This window comes from Python bivittatus, unplaced genomic scaffold (assembly GCF_059951505.1).
Source record: "Python bivittatus isolate LINGU-HERP-01145 unplaced genomic scaffold, Pbiv_v1 ctg000020_np1212, whole genome shotgun sequence".
Lineage (NCBI taxonomy): Eukaryota > Metazoa > Chordata > Lepidosauria > Squamata > Pythonidae > Python > Python bivittatus.
The window spans coordinates 75,180,915-75,195,458 of record NW_028277030.1 but is presented as its reverse complement, the minus strand read 5'-3'; the positions used below and the strand labels follow the sequence as shown (position 1 = coordinate 75,195,458).

Below are 14,544 nucleotides of genomic sequence, written 5' to 3'. Positions count from 1 at the left end.
CTCAATGTCTTTTTTCAGCAGATTGAGATCATTTTTTATAGTTGACAGTTGTTCAAATAGCGAAATAACAGTTTGGGCTGTAAGGACATTACCTCACCATCCACTCCGTTGTATTTTCCCAGGGGAGCCTCTCCAAGTTTGGATTTTGTATCTTATTTTTAAACTTATTTTTATTTCCCTTCGCGTTATTAGGGGAACTATCAAGTTGTACTGGAGACATACGATCAGAGACCGAAAGGGAGTCCGGGTTTTCATTTAGCTCTTCCCTGACAGATAATGAAAGCTCTAACAACTGTTGTTTTTCTAGTTCTGTTTGTAAGTCCCATTCAAATTATTCCAGGGCTGCAAATTTGTTGGAAGAGGAGGGAAGATTTGCTTTACTTACAGTTTCATTTCGTGTGAAAAGTTCTTCTATCTTTGGTTGTTTAGCTGATTTTGAGGAGGAGCGAGAACCCGGGCTAATTCCATGTCTCTTCTTCCCTTTTCCCATGTTAGGCAGTCAGCTCAGACACTTTTACTCCACAATCATCTCGTTGTAGAAAATTGTAAATATATTTAAAATAATCTAATAATAAAAATCGAATTTAAAATCTACATTAACGAAATATTTGACTGAAGCTATCTAAAAGGAAAAAAAAGTAAAATATACTATTTAAAGTAGTATAAAATTAAAAGGCAGGAGCATAAAAAACGTGTGTTGCTGGCCTGGTGAGTGAGACTCCACCCCGGAGTCTTGTTAAGAAAATGAGTTTGGAGGTGTGGACTAGAGCCACGTTGACTGATAAAAACCACTCAAACTTTTTGAGTTTGCTCCGCACAGGAAGAATATGCTTATGGGAGCCATGCCTCTCCAAAAACAGCTTTCAGAGGATCTACAATCAAGAATTGTTGATTTACATAAAGCTGGAAAGGTTACAAAGTGATTTCAAAGACCTTAGAAATTCACCAGTCTACAGTTAGGCAAACAATCTACAAATGGAGACACTTTGGGACTGTGGCTACTCTACCAAGAAGTGGGCGTCCAGTCAAAATAACCCCAAGAGCACAATGAAGACTCATCAGTGAGGTAAAGAAACAACCCCAAGTGATAGCCAAAGATTCCATCATTGGAACTGGCTAACATCTGTGTTTATGAGTCTACAGTACGTAAAACATTGAACAAGCAGGGTGTCTATGGCAGGACACCACGAAGGAAGCCGCTGCTTACTACAAAGAACATTGCTGCACGCCTGAAGTTTGTGAAAGAGCACATTGACACTCTACAGCAGTATTGGCAAAATGTTTTGTGGACTGACGAAACAAAGATTGAACTATTTGGAAAGAACATGCAGCACTACATCTGGCATAAAAAGGGCACTGCATATCATCATGAAAACATCATCCCAACCGTAAAGTATGGTGGAGGAAACATCATGATTTGGGCCTGCTTTGCTGCATCAGGGCCTGGCCAGCTTGCAGCCATTGAAGGGAAGATGAATTCCCAAGTATATCAAAAAATTCTTCAGGATAATGTGAGAATGTCTGTATGTCATCTGAAACTCTGTAGAAGTTGGGTGTTGTAACAGGACAATGACCCAAAACACCGGAGCAAGTCCACAACAGAATGGCTTCAGAAAAACAAAACCCGCCTTTTGGAGTGGCCAAGTCAGAGCCCAGACCTCAACCCAATAGAGATGCTATGGAATGACTTGAAGGGAGCCATACACATGAGACGTCCAAAGAATATGTCAGAGCTAAAGCAGTTCTGCCAGGAAGAATGGGCTAAAACCCCTCCTGAACGATGTGCAGATCTGATCCACAGCTACAGGAAGCGCCTGGTTCAGGTTATTGCTGACAAGGGGGGGTGTCAACCAGTTATTGATTCCAAGGGTTCACTTACTTTTTCCACTAGCATTTTGAATGTTGAATGAGTGCATTCAATAAAGACATGAAGGATCAGAATTGTTTTTGTGTTATTATTTTAGGCACATTATATTTGTCAATACTCTTGACTTAGATGATGGTCAGATCACATTTTATGACAGATTAATGCAGAACACCATGAAATTCCAAAAGGTTCACATACTTTTTCTTGCAACTGTATATTATTTTTCCATCCTAACCTAGGACTACAGTGTAACAACACTGCCTCTTAATTACTACTACTTATATTGTATCATTCAGCTATCTAAAAGCTTATTCCCATGATTTGTCAGTTGTGAAAGTACTACTATAAATTATTTGTTTATAGTGCTATAATTTTAAAACCATGAGATTTTAAAAAACAAAGATATTTTTAGAAGGTGAAAGCATATGATCTGCTAACAATTAGTGTTTAGACTTGAAATTATATGTTAAGTCTGTGAACCCTTTAGAACATCCATAATCCTGCAGTTGTGTGAGCTACAATTTCTAAGCCCTATTAACATATGAAAAGATTCTGGTTAAAAAAACACACACACACAAAATAATGTCCTGGGTCATGACTTTATTAAAACAGTGAGCCAATATTCAATCTTTCTTGGGGAAAAAAAAGAAGCTTTAGTAACTGTTGGCACTTCCTTTAGCAGCAAGAACAGGAAGTCAAATGTTTCTAGTACCTACTGATCGATCCTACACATTGGCTTGGAATAATTTTGGCCCTAAAAAAAGTTGTTGGGATTTGACCATTCAGATCTAAGTAGCAGTCCAAAATATTATGGCATAAATTTTCCATTATTTTACAATGCTAGTTCTGCATCTCCCTAAGGATGTTTCACTGTTTACTAATTTAATACAGGCGGTTCCTAGGATAAGAACATCTGACTTGTGGACAACTCGTACTTACAAATAGCCATAATGCCATAAAGCCTATTATATTAAAATTTTGAGTTAAATAATAATGAACGCACATTCATGAAAATGTGACACTCATGAAAAATTACACGGCTTCAGCAGTTTGTCGAATGCCGTCTGCCATTAACACTGTGTTGACTGATGCTAAATAACTGTTCCAATTTACCTACAAATTCGACTTAAAGACAGACTTAGGAACAGATCTCATTTGTAACCCGGGGACTGCCTGTAAACAAAATGTTGTCCAAATAACCAAAGTTGTTATTTTGCCAAGAAATGTTAGTGTCTGGTACATTTAACTTTGGGCCTTTCAACCTCTATTAATAAGACTGTTTTATAATATCCAATACAGACGTTTGGCAAGAAATATGATATAAATATTGTTCTCTTTAAGCAAATGTGCAGTAGTAAAAATGCATATTTGGATATAATCTTATGAAGAGACAGAATTATGAAAAACTACATGTGAGCAAATGGAATCTATTACTGTATTAGATTTGCAAAATAAGTTCCTGATTCCATAGGAAGATTTGTTATCTTATATCTCTCTACAATACTTCACTCTAGATTTTAATAAACTGTTTGAAAATACACTGTGAAATAATAGCATATGCTTTGTCCAGTAATCTATGGGGAGAGGAGAAGAAAGCTCCAACAAACCTACTGTGACCTAGATCCCATCAACAGGTCTCCATGATTTTTTGAAATTAATCAGGGGAATATAGAAACCTATTTCACTAAATGATGGTATCTTCATTCTTTTAGCTCAGCCTTACAAAAGCAACAAACATTTATATAGAATAAACGTTGAGAATTCCTTAGAGTGCGTGCAAGTTTGGCCTTTAAATGACATACGGAAGGGATGCCCTTCAAACAAATAGGCGGGTTTAAGAAAATACAATTCAATGTTAACAGTAACTTAAACATAACTGAAATGCTGACTCCCCATGGATTTAAAAAAACCCTCCCAGTTACATTAAAAATTACACATCAGCGGCAACTTTGGGAAGGGCTCTGGATCCGCGAAGTTCCTGTATCAGAGACTTGGGAGCCTTCCTTCATATCTGTCAACGAGGCATTTACTCTGTTTGGAAGTGGGAAAGCTAGGGTATCTCCAGGTCCGCTTGATTAATCTCTACAAATCTAAGCCGCGTCCAGCCTGGTTGGTACTTTGTTAACAAGCCCCAGGAAATTCCCCAAATAAGCGGCAATTCTACCTCCTGGGAGTTGCCTGTTCATCGCCCTCCGAGTCTCCCCCCAGGGGTCGGCGGAGAAAGGGAAACGCGGGAGACTTCTTTCCTCGTTCCCCTTCCCTCTGCAGGCGGTGCGGAGCCTACTAAAGGACACGGCGGCTTCTCCAGATCACACGGACTGTTCAGAACTGGAACAGGGATCGAACGGAGAGTAACAGTTGAGGACAAACGCGAGAGCTCGAAAGCGGTCCCGCTTCTGAAGTTTCCCTGCCGGCCAAATCACGTGACTTCCCTCGGCCAATCCCACCCGCCTTTCCCCAGGGTCGCCGCCTCCTCCCTATTCGCTGAATAGAACGTTGCGGCGGCCGGTGACGTAACCGTCACCCCGCCGTGCAACCGGGACCTCCCTGAGCGCGCCCCTCCTTCCCCCCCCGGGTCTTTGGTGTCTGTCTCCCAGGTCCGAAGGCACCCATGCTGTTTCGTTTCGGGGTAATTCTCCCCGCCCGGCTGACTGAAGGCGGGACGGTGCTTTGCGTGTCGGGGTCTCGGCCGGAGCTGGGTCAATGGGACCCCAAGCGCGCGCTGGCCATGAAGCCTGGCCGGCCGCTGGCTCCTTTGCCTGCTCAAGAACCAGTCTTGTGGCTCGCCGAGGTGGCGCTGCCCGAGGAAGAGGCCGCGAGCACCTTTTGGTACAAATTCCTCAGGCGGCTCGAGACAGGAGACGCCGTCTGGGAAGGTAACACCCGCTTAAGTCTCGTGCGCTCGCTGTTGGAGCTCCCCTGGGTGCACGCGCGCGCGCCCACGCTGGCCAGTAGAATTGAGGGCGTGGCCATCCCCCCTCCCTTCTCCGGGCTCGTTCCCGCTAAGAAGAGGAACAGGGACCCTTTACAAGCTTTGTGCAATTGGAGAGGCGCCCAAATAAGCGACGAACAGCCGTTCTTCTCCATTGCCAGTTCGTTTAGCACAAGCTGGAAAGAAATAGGCAAGGGAGAACGATGCCTGGAAGCCCCTAGGACCCTCGCTCACTTCTTGTTGCTGTAGGAGTCTTGAGAGTGACCGGGAATTTGGAAGCATGCAGAAGCATGATCTGCTTCTATCTTTTGCACAGCTTCACAGGGCACCACAGCAGGAAGAACTAAGGTCACAGTGCCGCCTAGAGAAAGAACAGCTGCTCTGCTTGCTACTCACTGCCACTCTTGGAAGGAGCTGATTGTAAGGATTGTGAAGTTATTAAGAGATAATGGGGGGAGTCACTGCTGCCCTGTATTGGCAGGTGGCCCCAGATTTATTAATTTATTCATCACATTTATATAGCCACCCATCTCACATACATGACATACGATGCCCTCAGAAGAGGCCCAGAGAAATGATCAAGTGATCATAGGAGGAGTCACTGCCGGCCTGTACTGGCAGGTGGCCCCAGATGCCCCCAGAAGCATATGTTCTACAGAGAATGCATGGCTATGACTTAGCTTTTTCTTCTTTTGTAAGAGTAGTTGGGCAAAGGATGTTTGTTCCCCATGATTATTTATTTGTTCTGTACCCTGCCTTTCTTCCAGGAACCCATGGTGGTGATATATATTTCCAAAATGGTATACTGTATTTCCAAAACAGCCTGCTGGATAGGTTGGTTGAGAGAGTAATTAGCTCATCTTAATCCAGGGAGCTTCCATGGCTGAAGGTAGACTTGAACCTCTATCTCTTGGGTCTTAGTGCAACATGTTCACCACTATACCACACTTGATTACCAGTCCTTCCTTTCTGGAATGCTGTACTTCCCATTCTTCTGTGCAATACAGTGGGAAGAACTGCCCATAACAAGAAGCTTGTGAAAAATTGGTAGACATGCTACAATTAACAGGAGCCAGCATGGATTTGTTGTAAACAAACTGTTCCACTCTGAATTATTTCCTTCTTTGATAGAGTTACTAGTATAGTAAATCTGGGGAATGATGTAGACAGACTGTAACCGGACTCAGCATAGCCTTGGATGTAGTGCTGATTATACTCCCTTTAACAAAATGCTAAAATATAAGATAGATGATAGATTCATAGTTGGGTGAATCACCACACCAAATAATGTTCATTAATGGTTCCAGCTTGTGGAGGGGAGGGATATATCTAATGGAGGGCCACAGAACCCTCTCTTCATCATTTTCTTTTATCAGTAGTTTGGGTGGGGATGTTAAAGTGAGTCTGCAGATGACCCAAAGGTGAGAGGGGTGGCTAATACTTCAGATGAAAGAGATAACATTTTAAAAGATCTAGACAGGCTTGTGGGCTGAAATGAATAGGATGGAATTTAACAGGGAGAATTATAAAGTTCTGCACCTGGGTAGGAAAAATATAAGGCACAAGTATAGAATAAAGAGGTCCTGGTTTGGCTGTAGTACATGTGAAAGGGATATGGTGTCCTTGTTGTCCACAGGTTAAATAGCAGCAGCAGTGTGATTCAGTTGCTGAAAAGGCAGATGCAATCCTTGGATGCATTAACAAGAGCCCAGAGGAAGGGAAGTAATTGTTCCACACTACTCTACCCTGTTCAGTCCCTATTTGGGGTACAGGGCACCACAGTTCAAAAAGCACAGTGACAAATCAGAATGAGTTCAGAGGAGGGCTGCCAAGATGGTGAGGAACATTTAAAAGCTCTGGATATGTTTAGCCTAGAGAAGAGATGACTGACAGGAGATATGGTAGCAATCCTCACATTTCTAAAGGATTGTCGCATGGAAGAGGGGCAGACATGTTTTTTGTTGCCCCAAAGTTCAGGACCAAAATCAGTGGGTTAAAACTACAAGGAAGGAGCTAGCTAGACATCAGGAATATCTTCCTGATTATATGAGCTGTCAGCCAGCAGAACATGAAGTAAGTTTCCTTTGGCTGTGGTCTGGATGCTGTAGTGGATCCTGCAGCAATCAGAGAATTGAGTTAGATGACCTTCCAGCCGTATAATTCAGTGATCCACAGGGAGGAAAAATCCAGAGCTGATCTTTCATAGTGCAGTGTTCAAGGAAACCCTGCCACTTCACATTACTAATCATAGTTCTAGTCTTCTCTCACTGGCTGATGTGACAGGCTGGACTAGTTCCTCACCTTATTGCCATGTTAGAATGCAAGTGAGTGATAAGATGAATTGACTGCTTTTTCCAAAACTAACTCTGAATGATGCAGCATCTAGAGAGTACGAGGGAGTCGGCAGAGATGCCTGCTTGTATAACACAAAATTGGACTAAATTGACCTTGCCCTGATTTTGGGGGGGAGGTGGGGAGACAAAAGATACTATTTTCTCTAACTTAAGGGGTGAGCAACCTGCAGCCCTGGGTCTAAATTCAGAAGTTCTGTTCAAGCAATCGTTTGAGACATCTGGTAAGATCACCCTGTTCAAGTCTGCTACCTGGGGAGGTCAGCTCAGGGAAAAATAATTTGTACGTTGCATCTTTTTGTGCAGATGTGCTGAGTCATTGTTGGCAAGCATCACATCTAAGATTTCCATGGTCCACACTCAGTTTGCAAAGCTTCTCCCCATTAATATTAGAAAGAAAGGTTCAGATTCACAGCAGGATGAAGGGGATTGTTTCCTTCGCATCATCTGGCCATTTCCTTTGCTTGGTCTACTCACCATTTTTTTTTCCTGGCATGTAAGGTGAGGATCAGCAGAGAATGTTGACTTATTTTACCCCCAGAGCCATAAAAAAGGCCCGAAGCCAGGCATTGCTCCCAAGCAAGCGAGAAATCCTGCTTGCCTAACCACAACCCCATGTAAGGAATAAGAGTTGAGTGAAAGAACAAACCAATGGAACGTGTTTTCCTTGTTTCACTTGTGCACACTGCTTGTTCTTTGCAGCTTTTCTGATGGCATGCAGGATGGGAGAGCAAACTAACTGTGTGCTTCACCTACCCCAAAAGCTTAAAAAACAATTTCCCCAAGGAAGAAAACCCACTTGCTTCAGCCTTCATCATTGCCCCCCTCCCGAAAAAGAGGTCCAAGTGCCCCAGCAGGCTGAAGGAGGCGCATTTCCTTTGTTTCCCCTGGTCTGTTGATCGGTCTGTTTCTCCTTTCTAGCCCTTGGGGAGAGGGGAATGTTCCCTTGCATCACCCACACCCCTCCATGTTTGACAGAAATACCTCCCACATTCATAGTAGCTATTTGGGGTGCATAAGATACCTCGTGAACATGATTTTGTGACTATGCTAGCAAAATAATGGAAAAGACTAGGAAAAAAGATGATTATTAGAGTTAAGTTGGCCAGGGTGCTTCACTTGGAATTTTAACCCTAAAAGGAGATCCTTCAAAAAGTGAGCTTCCTAAATACACACATATTGAAAACTGTGTATGTAGCAAAAGGTAATTTGTGGTTTCTGTCATTGTACCTTTCCTGAATGCCCCCTTCCCCTTTTCCATTTCCCTCTATTTTTTTCTCCCTTTCTCATATGAGCAAATAGTCAGCAAATAAAAATGAATGTCTTCTAAATCCACTAAGTGTCACTGTTCTACCGGAATTGAAAATCTCAGTCTCTCTACAGTTTAGCAGGACCAGCACTTAATCACTTTTGTATATCACTGATGGTAAAAAATGAATGCTAAACAACCTTTTTATTCTTCTTTTGCCTATTTCAGTTATGTATAAGGAATAATTAAAGGAAAGCAATATATTTATTAATTTATTATATTTTTATACTGCTGTACTTCCAAGCAACTACCAGTGGAGTCACAAGTGAAACTGATATATAAAACAGATGAATATAAAAATAAGAATTAAAACAATATAGTAAGCATGGTCTTGACCACATCATTCCCTCAATGCCTTCTGGATAACTCATTGTTAAATAATTTCCTGAAGGCCAGCAGCAAGCATGCTAGCCTAGCCTTAAGAAGGAGGCCCTCCCAAAATGCAGGGGCTGCAACCAGGAAACATTGCCTGTGAGACCCTGCCCTCTGTATCTCTTGGGCCTGGGAAACTCTCAACAGATTTTGACAAGAGTCTGAAAGAGGAGGCAATCCTGAAGCCAAGCCATAAAGGGCATTATACATTAAAATTCAGTTGCACTCAGAAATCTATTGGCAGCCAGTGCAATTACTGTGAAATAAGTATTATATGCTGTGGCAACTCTGATTCACTGATACATGGGCTGCTGCGTTTTGAACCATTTGCAGTTCTGGGTGGTCCTTCAAAGGCAGCCCCATGGAGAGCAGGGGAGAGACCCGACTGGGTCTGTCTGGTCAGGAAGGAGTGGAACCACTGGAGCATAGTGCCTGCAATTCCCAACCCTTGCAGGAAGTCCAGGATGATACAGTGGTCCCATCCAGACCCTTACAAAGGTCTTTGAATTGAATGTCCATTGCCATTTCTCACTGTCATTTCTCACTGTTCTTATTGCCACAATGTAGGCTTGAACATGAGCTCCTGCATAATATTCAGTCAGATTGACTTTTCATCTTCCTCCACTTGTGCTCCAGGTATCTATTCTACAGCTTCATCTCTTAGAGGTTCTCATAAACCAAGGAGCCCCAAAATTGGCCCACAGAGAGAAACTATTAGAAAGCAATCATGAATTTCCCAATTCTAGAACTAGATACCTGGCAGAACTGCTTGCCAGTCCTTAGGGAAACTCCCCAAGTGCCTTTTGAAATCCTCTGGATCCATTAGATGCCTGGGACAGACCATCCAAATAAGTCCATCCACTTCACAGAAGGAATGGGCAATGAGAAATCTCATCTAGACCAGGAATTATGTGATGATCACAAGGGACTCAGTCTAATGTCCTTCATATCCAGATCACTCACCAACCATTCCAAAGTAAAATTGAGGTCTAGCATGCGTCCATCTGTGTGTGTCAAGCCAAATATTACTTGGGATAAGCCATGATAGTCATAAAGGCAATGAATTCCTGGTCCTTCCTAGAACCTGTCCCTAGGCATGAAGGCTGATGTCCCCCAGTACAAGTTGTGAGTTTTCTTTCCACAATAACAAATAAGAAAACCAGAGTAAGTAATTGAAGCTTCATTTTTTTTGCTTCACTTTTTTTACTTCACAGGAAGGAAGGAATACTCTATTACAAACTTCAGCAGTAAAGTTCAGACAAGCCTCCCAGCTGTATAGATAGCTTTAAGCATCATTCATTAGCTTCATTATACTATTCTTAAGCATATATATTTCTGTGTCATTAAGTCATGGACATGTATAAATTATATGTATGTCAATTATACATCTGGGAGGTCCCTTGAACATGCATACTAGTTTAGCTTCTTTCTTCAAGCCTGTCTAGAATCTGTTAATAGTGCTTCATAAAAGTGACAGATATTAAGAATTCATCTCTAAGCAGGTTATCTAAGTAGATTACTGAATATGGCTTTTCTCTGGTTTCACTCTAGCTCAACTTTCTAAAAGAGCAATCATGTGAAGAGGAAACATAATACTGTTGTCCATGTTCTAAGTTTAGCCTCTACAAAGTAACTAGGGGAATTCCAGTACCAGCCAAGAAATCAGGTCCAGGAACTCAGGAACGGTTGCTGTGAGGCAGCACTGTGGCCAAGATGCAAGCAGACCCCCAGCCATGGAGAGTGAGGCAGATCTTCTGATGTAATCTGGGATTGTTTTGACTTTGTGGAGCCAGAGGAAGTTGATAGGATCCTCTATAGTCTGAACATTACTATGTGCCATTTTGAACCACGTCTGTCCTGGTTCCTGCAGGCTGCCAGATAGGGCATGAACAGTTGAGTAAAGGAGATAGTCAACACTTCTCCAGGGGAGGGTATAGTGATGCCCACCTTAAAGGTATTTGACCACTTTCACCCAGTCTCCAACCTCTCCTTTAGGAGCAACGCTGTTGAGTAGGTGGTAGTCCATCATCTGCAGAGGGTCCTAGAAGATATAGATTACCTGAATCTTTTTCAGTTAGAATTCAGGCCCAGCATGGGACCAAAATGGCATTGGTCATTCTTGTGGATGACTTTTGTCAGGTCCTAGATGGGAGTTCAGCACCCTTGGTCCTACTAGACCTTCTAACAGGACCTTCTAACTGACAGTGGTATCTTTCTAGCTCACCTTTAAGGGTTGTGTCAAGCCTTTGAGGCTGACCAGCTGAGGAAACAAGAACACTTGCATTTCTGGAAAGATCTTTGTTGCTAGTAGGCTAATGTAACAAAATCTTGAAAACCTGCCAGAGCAGTTCTCTAGTTCAACTTTTATCTAGTATAATTAATGTGGAGTTATTCTGAGCCTATTTCTCATGCTTCTCCCCTGCCCTGGACTCAAGACTCTCTTCTGTAAGGTCATATACCCCATCCTCTTACTCTGGTGGTCTGTTCACCAATACTTCCCTCTTCTCATTAGGGAAGCACTATTTTCAGCAGTCCCAAAACAAGACCACTCATGCAAACCTTATCCAAACCAATCTTCTCTTGTTCTCCTGTCACTTGGTTGAGTCATTTGCATTGTCCTGGCTCTCTCGTGGGACATCTAGCATTTAGGAGCTCATCCACACATGTTTCCATCACTATTGTTGTCAGTCACGTGGGTCACAGCCCAACTTGACATCCACCAACTTCAGTTCTGTCCTACAAATGCCAGTAACATCAACACCCACTAAAACAAGCCATCAGAGGGATGATGTATTATCAAACCCTACCATTTTATTTCTTAACCTCATTTTCCTGGGGCTTCTTGCCAGAGTCCTGAGCCACATTATTGTTCTGGCCACCTGGTGTCTATTTGGGCTAAGATCCTCCACAGTTCTTCTCTACACATTCCAACTTTATTTTCTATTTCCATCTCCCTCTGTCCAGTTCTTCCTCCCCATTTCTCTCCAGCCTTCTACTGCATCCAATACAATCCTCTCTTCCCAATCCCCTGCCCACTCTCACAGTTGCTGCATTTGTCCCAACTGGTTGTTGTGAAGCCCTTTTCTGTAGTCCCTACATTTTCTTTGTTTCTCCTCCTTTAAACACACCCTACCACATTTGCCATTTTTCTTGCAGGGCTCTTCCAAATGCAGCAATGATCTCCTGATCTCCCCTGCAGCTCCATGGCTCCAGTGGTCTGGGAGACCTCCTTTTCCTTTTCTGGACAGCTCAAACCAAGCAGCATCTCCTTCAGCATTTCAGTCATCATTACACAGCCTCAGACTCCTACGCAGGGTATTTGCCATAATGATTAAAAAAAAAAAAAGATTGAGCCTTCCTTGTGTATAGCATGGAGATTGAAGGAGAACTTTTTTTGCTTGTTAGACTCTAAAAAAGTATTAGCATGTGAATGTATAAATATGGGCTTTAGAGAAGGAAAACTTATGCATGGGCATTATTGAGAAAGTTGGAGTTATGATCATTAAATTTAATCAGATACTAAATAAAAAAGTTCAACCAACTGTTAATTGCCTAGTAACATATAAATAGCTAAATGTAACTTCAAGCATTTTTGTTGGTGAAAAAGTTTAGACCTTTGTATACTTCAAGTTCGTGAGTCACATTAGGTTGTTGTATAATCACTGATGTAGCTGGAGTTCTTTCATCCCACCTCAGAAAAAATATAGAGCAAGAAAGAAACAAAATATTAGCTGATACAAAATAAGAGCCGTATTTTTTATAGAAAGATAAGATACACTGGGGTAATAGTAAGGAAATGTATATAATCAATAGAGGAATGTTCTGGTTGACTCTAGGGGAACGTCTGATTGTGTGAGAGGCAAGGCACACATGCCATTTGAGAAACAACTCAAGGGTTATCTTCTAGAAGGTAGCTAGGACCAAGGCAAACATGAAATGTGATTTACCTGAATTAAAATGAAAAGTTAATACTTTCAAATTCACCTTAACTTCACCTCACGACTACTGCAATGCCCTGTCCATGGGGCTGCTGAGGAACTGCCTGTCTCCAGTTGATACTTGAGGAACCATCTATCTCCAATTGTTTCTGCCCACCTGGTACATTTGGGCAGAGTGGATGCACTCCAAGTCTCCTCTACTAATTGTCATCTTACAGGACCAAGGAAGCATGCCTTCTATATTGTGGCTCCACCTTCTGGAACAGCATCTCTGTAGACATAAGAACAGCACCCTCTCTCCTGGGATTCCAAAAAATCCTCAAGACCTGGGTCAGGCCTGGGGTTGATGCGTTGTGGGGCCTCTGTTGTGATTCATTGTTATTATGATGGTTATTTTGGTCTAGGCTATCCATGTTGTTGTGTGTTTTTTAACTGTTTATAGTGTTTTTGGATTTTGTAAGCCACCTTGAGTCTACCAGAGTGGGCAGCTATAACAAATCTAAATTAATAAATACATATAGCTTATATAATTATACCTTATGGATTTAATAATATTCCTCTTCTGTCACATTAAAGAATTTAATTCAGTGGAAATGTTTGGAGGGTTTCTAGGCAGTGCAGTGCACCAAGGCTTTCAAGGGCTTCAGTTGTTCCTGCTCTATAGGTTGTCTACCTATAACCTAATGGGAAACATTATTGGCCAGCTTTTCCCAGCAGGATCTTCAATATGTGGTGGGATTTTAGCAATGAGAAGTTTTGTTGTGCTCCCAGTCAAAAAGGAGAGTAGTACCAGATTGGGTGCCCAAACTATTCTCATCTGGAGACATTCCTTTTGAGTACTGAGGTACATTAGTTAGTGGCACTAAAGACACCTTGTTGACATTGATTATGCCTACCTGCTATAGATGCTTTCTTTGTCAGCTGAAAAGCTTCTGAGATTTAGGAACCCACCAGAACAGCGTTAATAGAACACAAAAAGATCCAGTACGTGGGGAAGGAGCACTTGGTGAAATGTCTCATCTTGCATCCAAATTTCTGCTTTTGCAAAGCCACCATTGGATTATAAAACTGATTAGCAGTAGAGCAATGGAAATGCTGCTTCACATCATCCATGCTTAATTTCTGTAATTCTTCATCATCACAAGGCATGGTAATAGAGTTAAGTTAGATTAAATGCTATTAACTTAAATTAAAAAGAGAATTAGACAACTTATATGGTGGATAGTTTTCTCAGTGGAATTAGCCATGATGGACAAAAGAGACCTCCTTAAAATTTGCTGCAGGAAGATTTCCTGGGAGAACAACAGAAGAGGGCTGTCCCATATTACTTCTGAGTTTATGGGAGACATATTCACAGAGGTTTGGCATAATTCATCAAGACAATCCCTGTATTCTTAAACAAAATTTTAGAACAAAATTTCAGGAAGAAAGAGAACTCTGCAAACAAGACAGGCCTTTCTCGTTGACAACTCTTACCAGACCGTAGCCATTCCATCTGGCTATACCAAAGGGCAGATGAATCAGAGAGCAGAATCACTCCATTGGCTTAGCTGACAAGCCCTTCTGGTGGCTTTGCTCCTTGGATTGTTTTTCCTTCCAGCTAGTTATTTTAAGAATTTATCTTCCTGGCTTTTCTTTATTCTTCTATGCCCTCTTTCCTTTCCTGTTACTTCTTTTGCATTCCAAAACTGAAGATAGGAAATGTCTTATTACTGATCTTTCTAAGCCACCCTAGAAGCTATTTTTTTTCAAAATGCTTGAATAAAAAAATGGCC

At 42.0% G+C, this 14,544-nt stretch overlaps 1 protein-coding gene across 2 annotated transcripts in view; it reads left to right on the top strand.

Annotated features, from left to right (window-relative positions):
- The first annotated feature begins 4,374 nt into the window (after nucleotides 1–4,374).
- EPM2A (EPM2A glucan phosphatase, laforin) overlaps nucleotides 4,375–14,544 on the top strand; it is a 47,532-nt gene continuing 37,362 nt past the window's right edge. For both annotated transcript variants that reach the window (XM_088141724.1, XM_007427588.4), the window contains exon 1: nucleotides 4,375–4,743. In XM_088141724.1, the coding sequence (XP_087997850.1) occupies nucleotides 4,479–4,743 (265 nt within the window). In that variant the 5' untranslated portion in view covers nucleotides 4,375–4,478. The remainder of the gene's footprint in view (nucleotides 4,744–14,544) is intronic.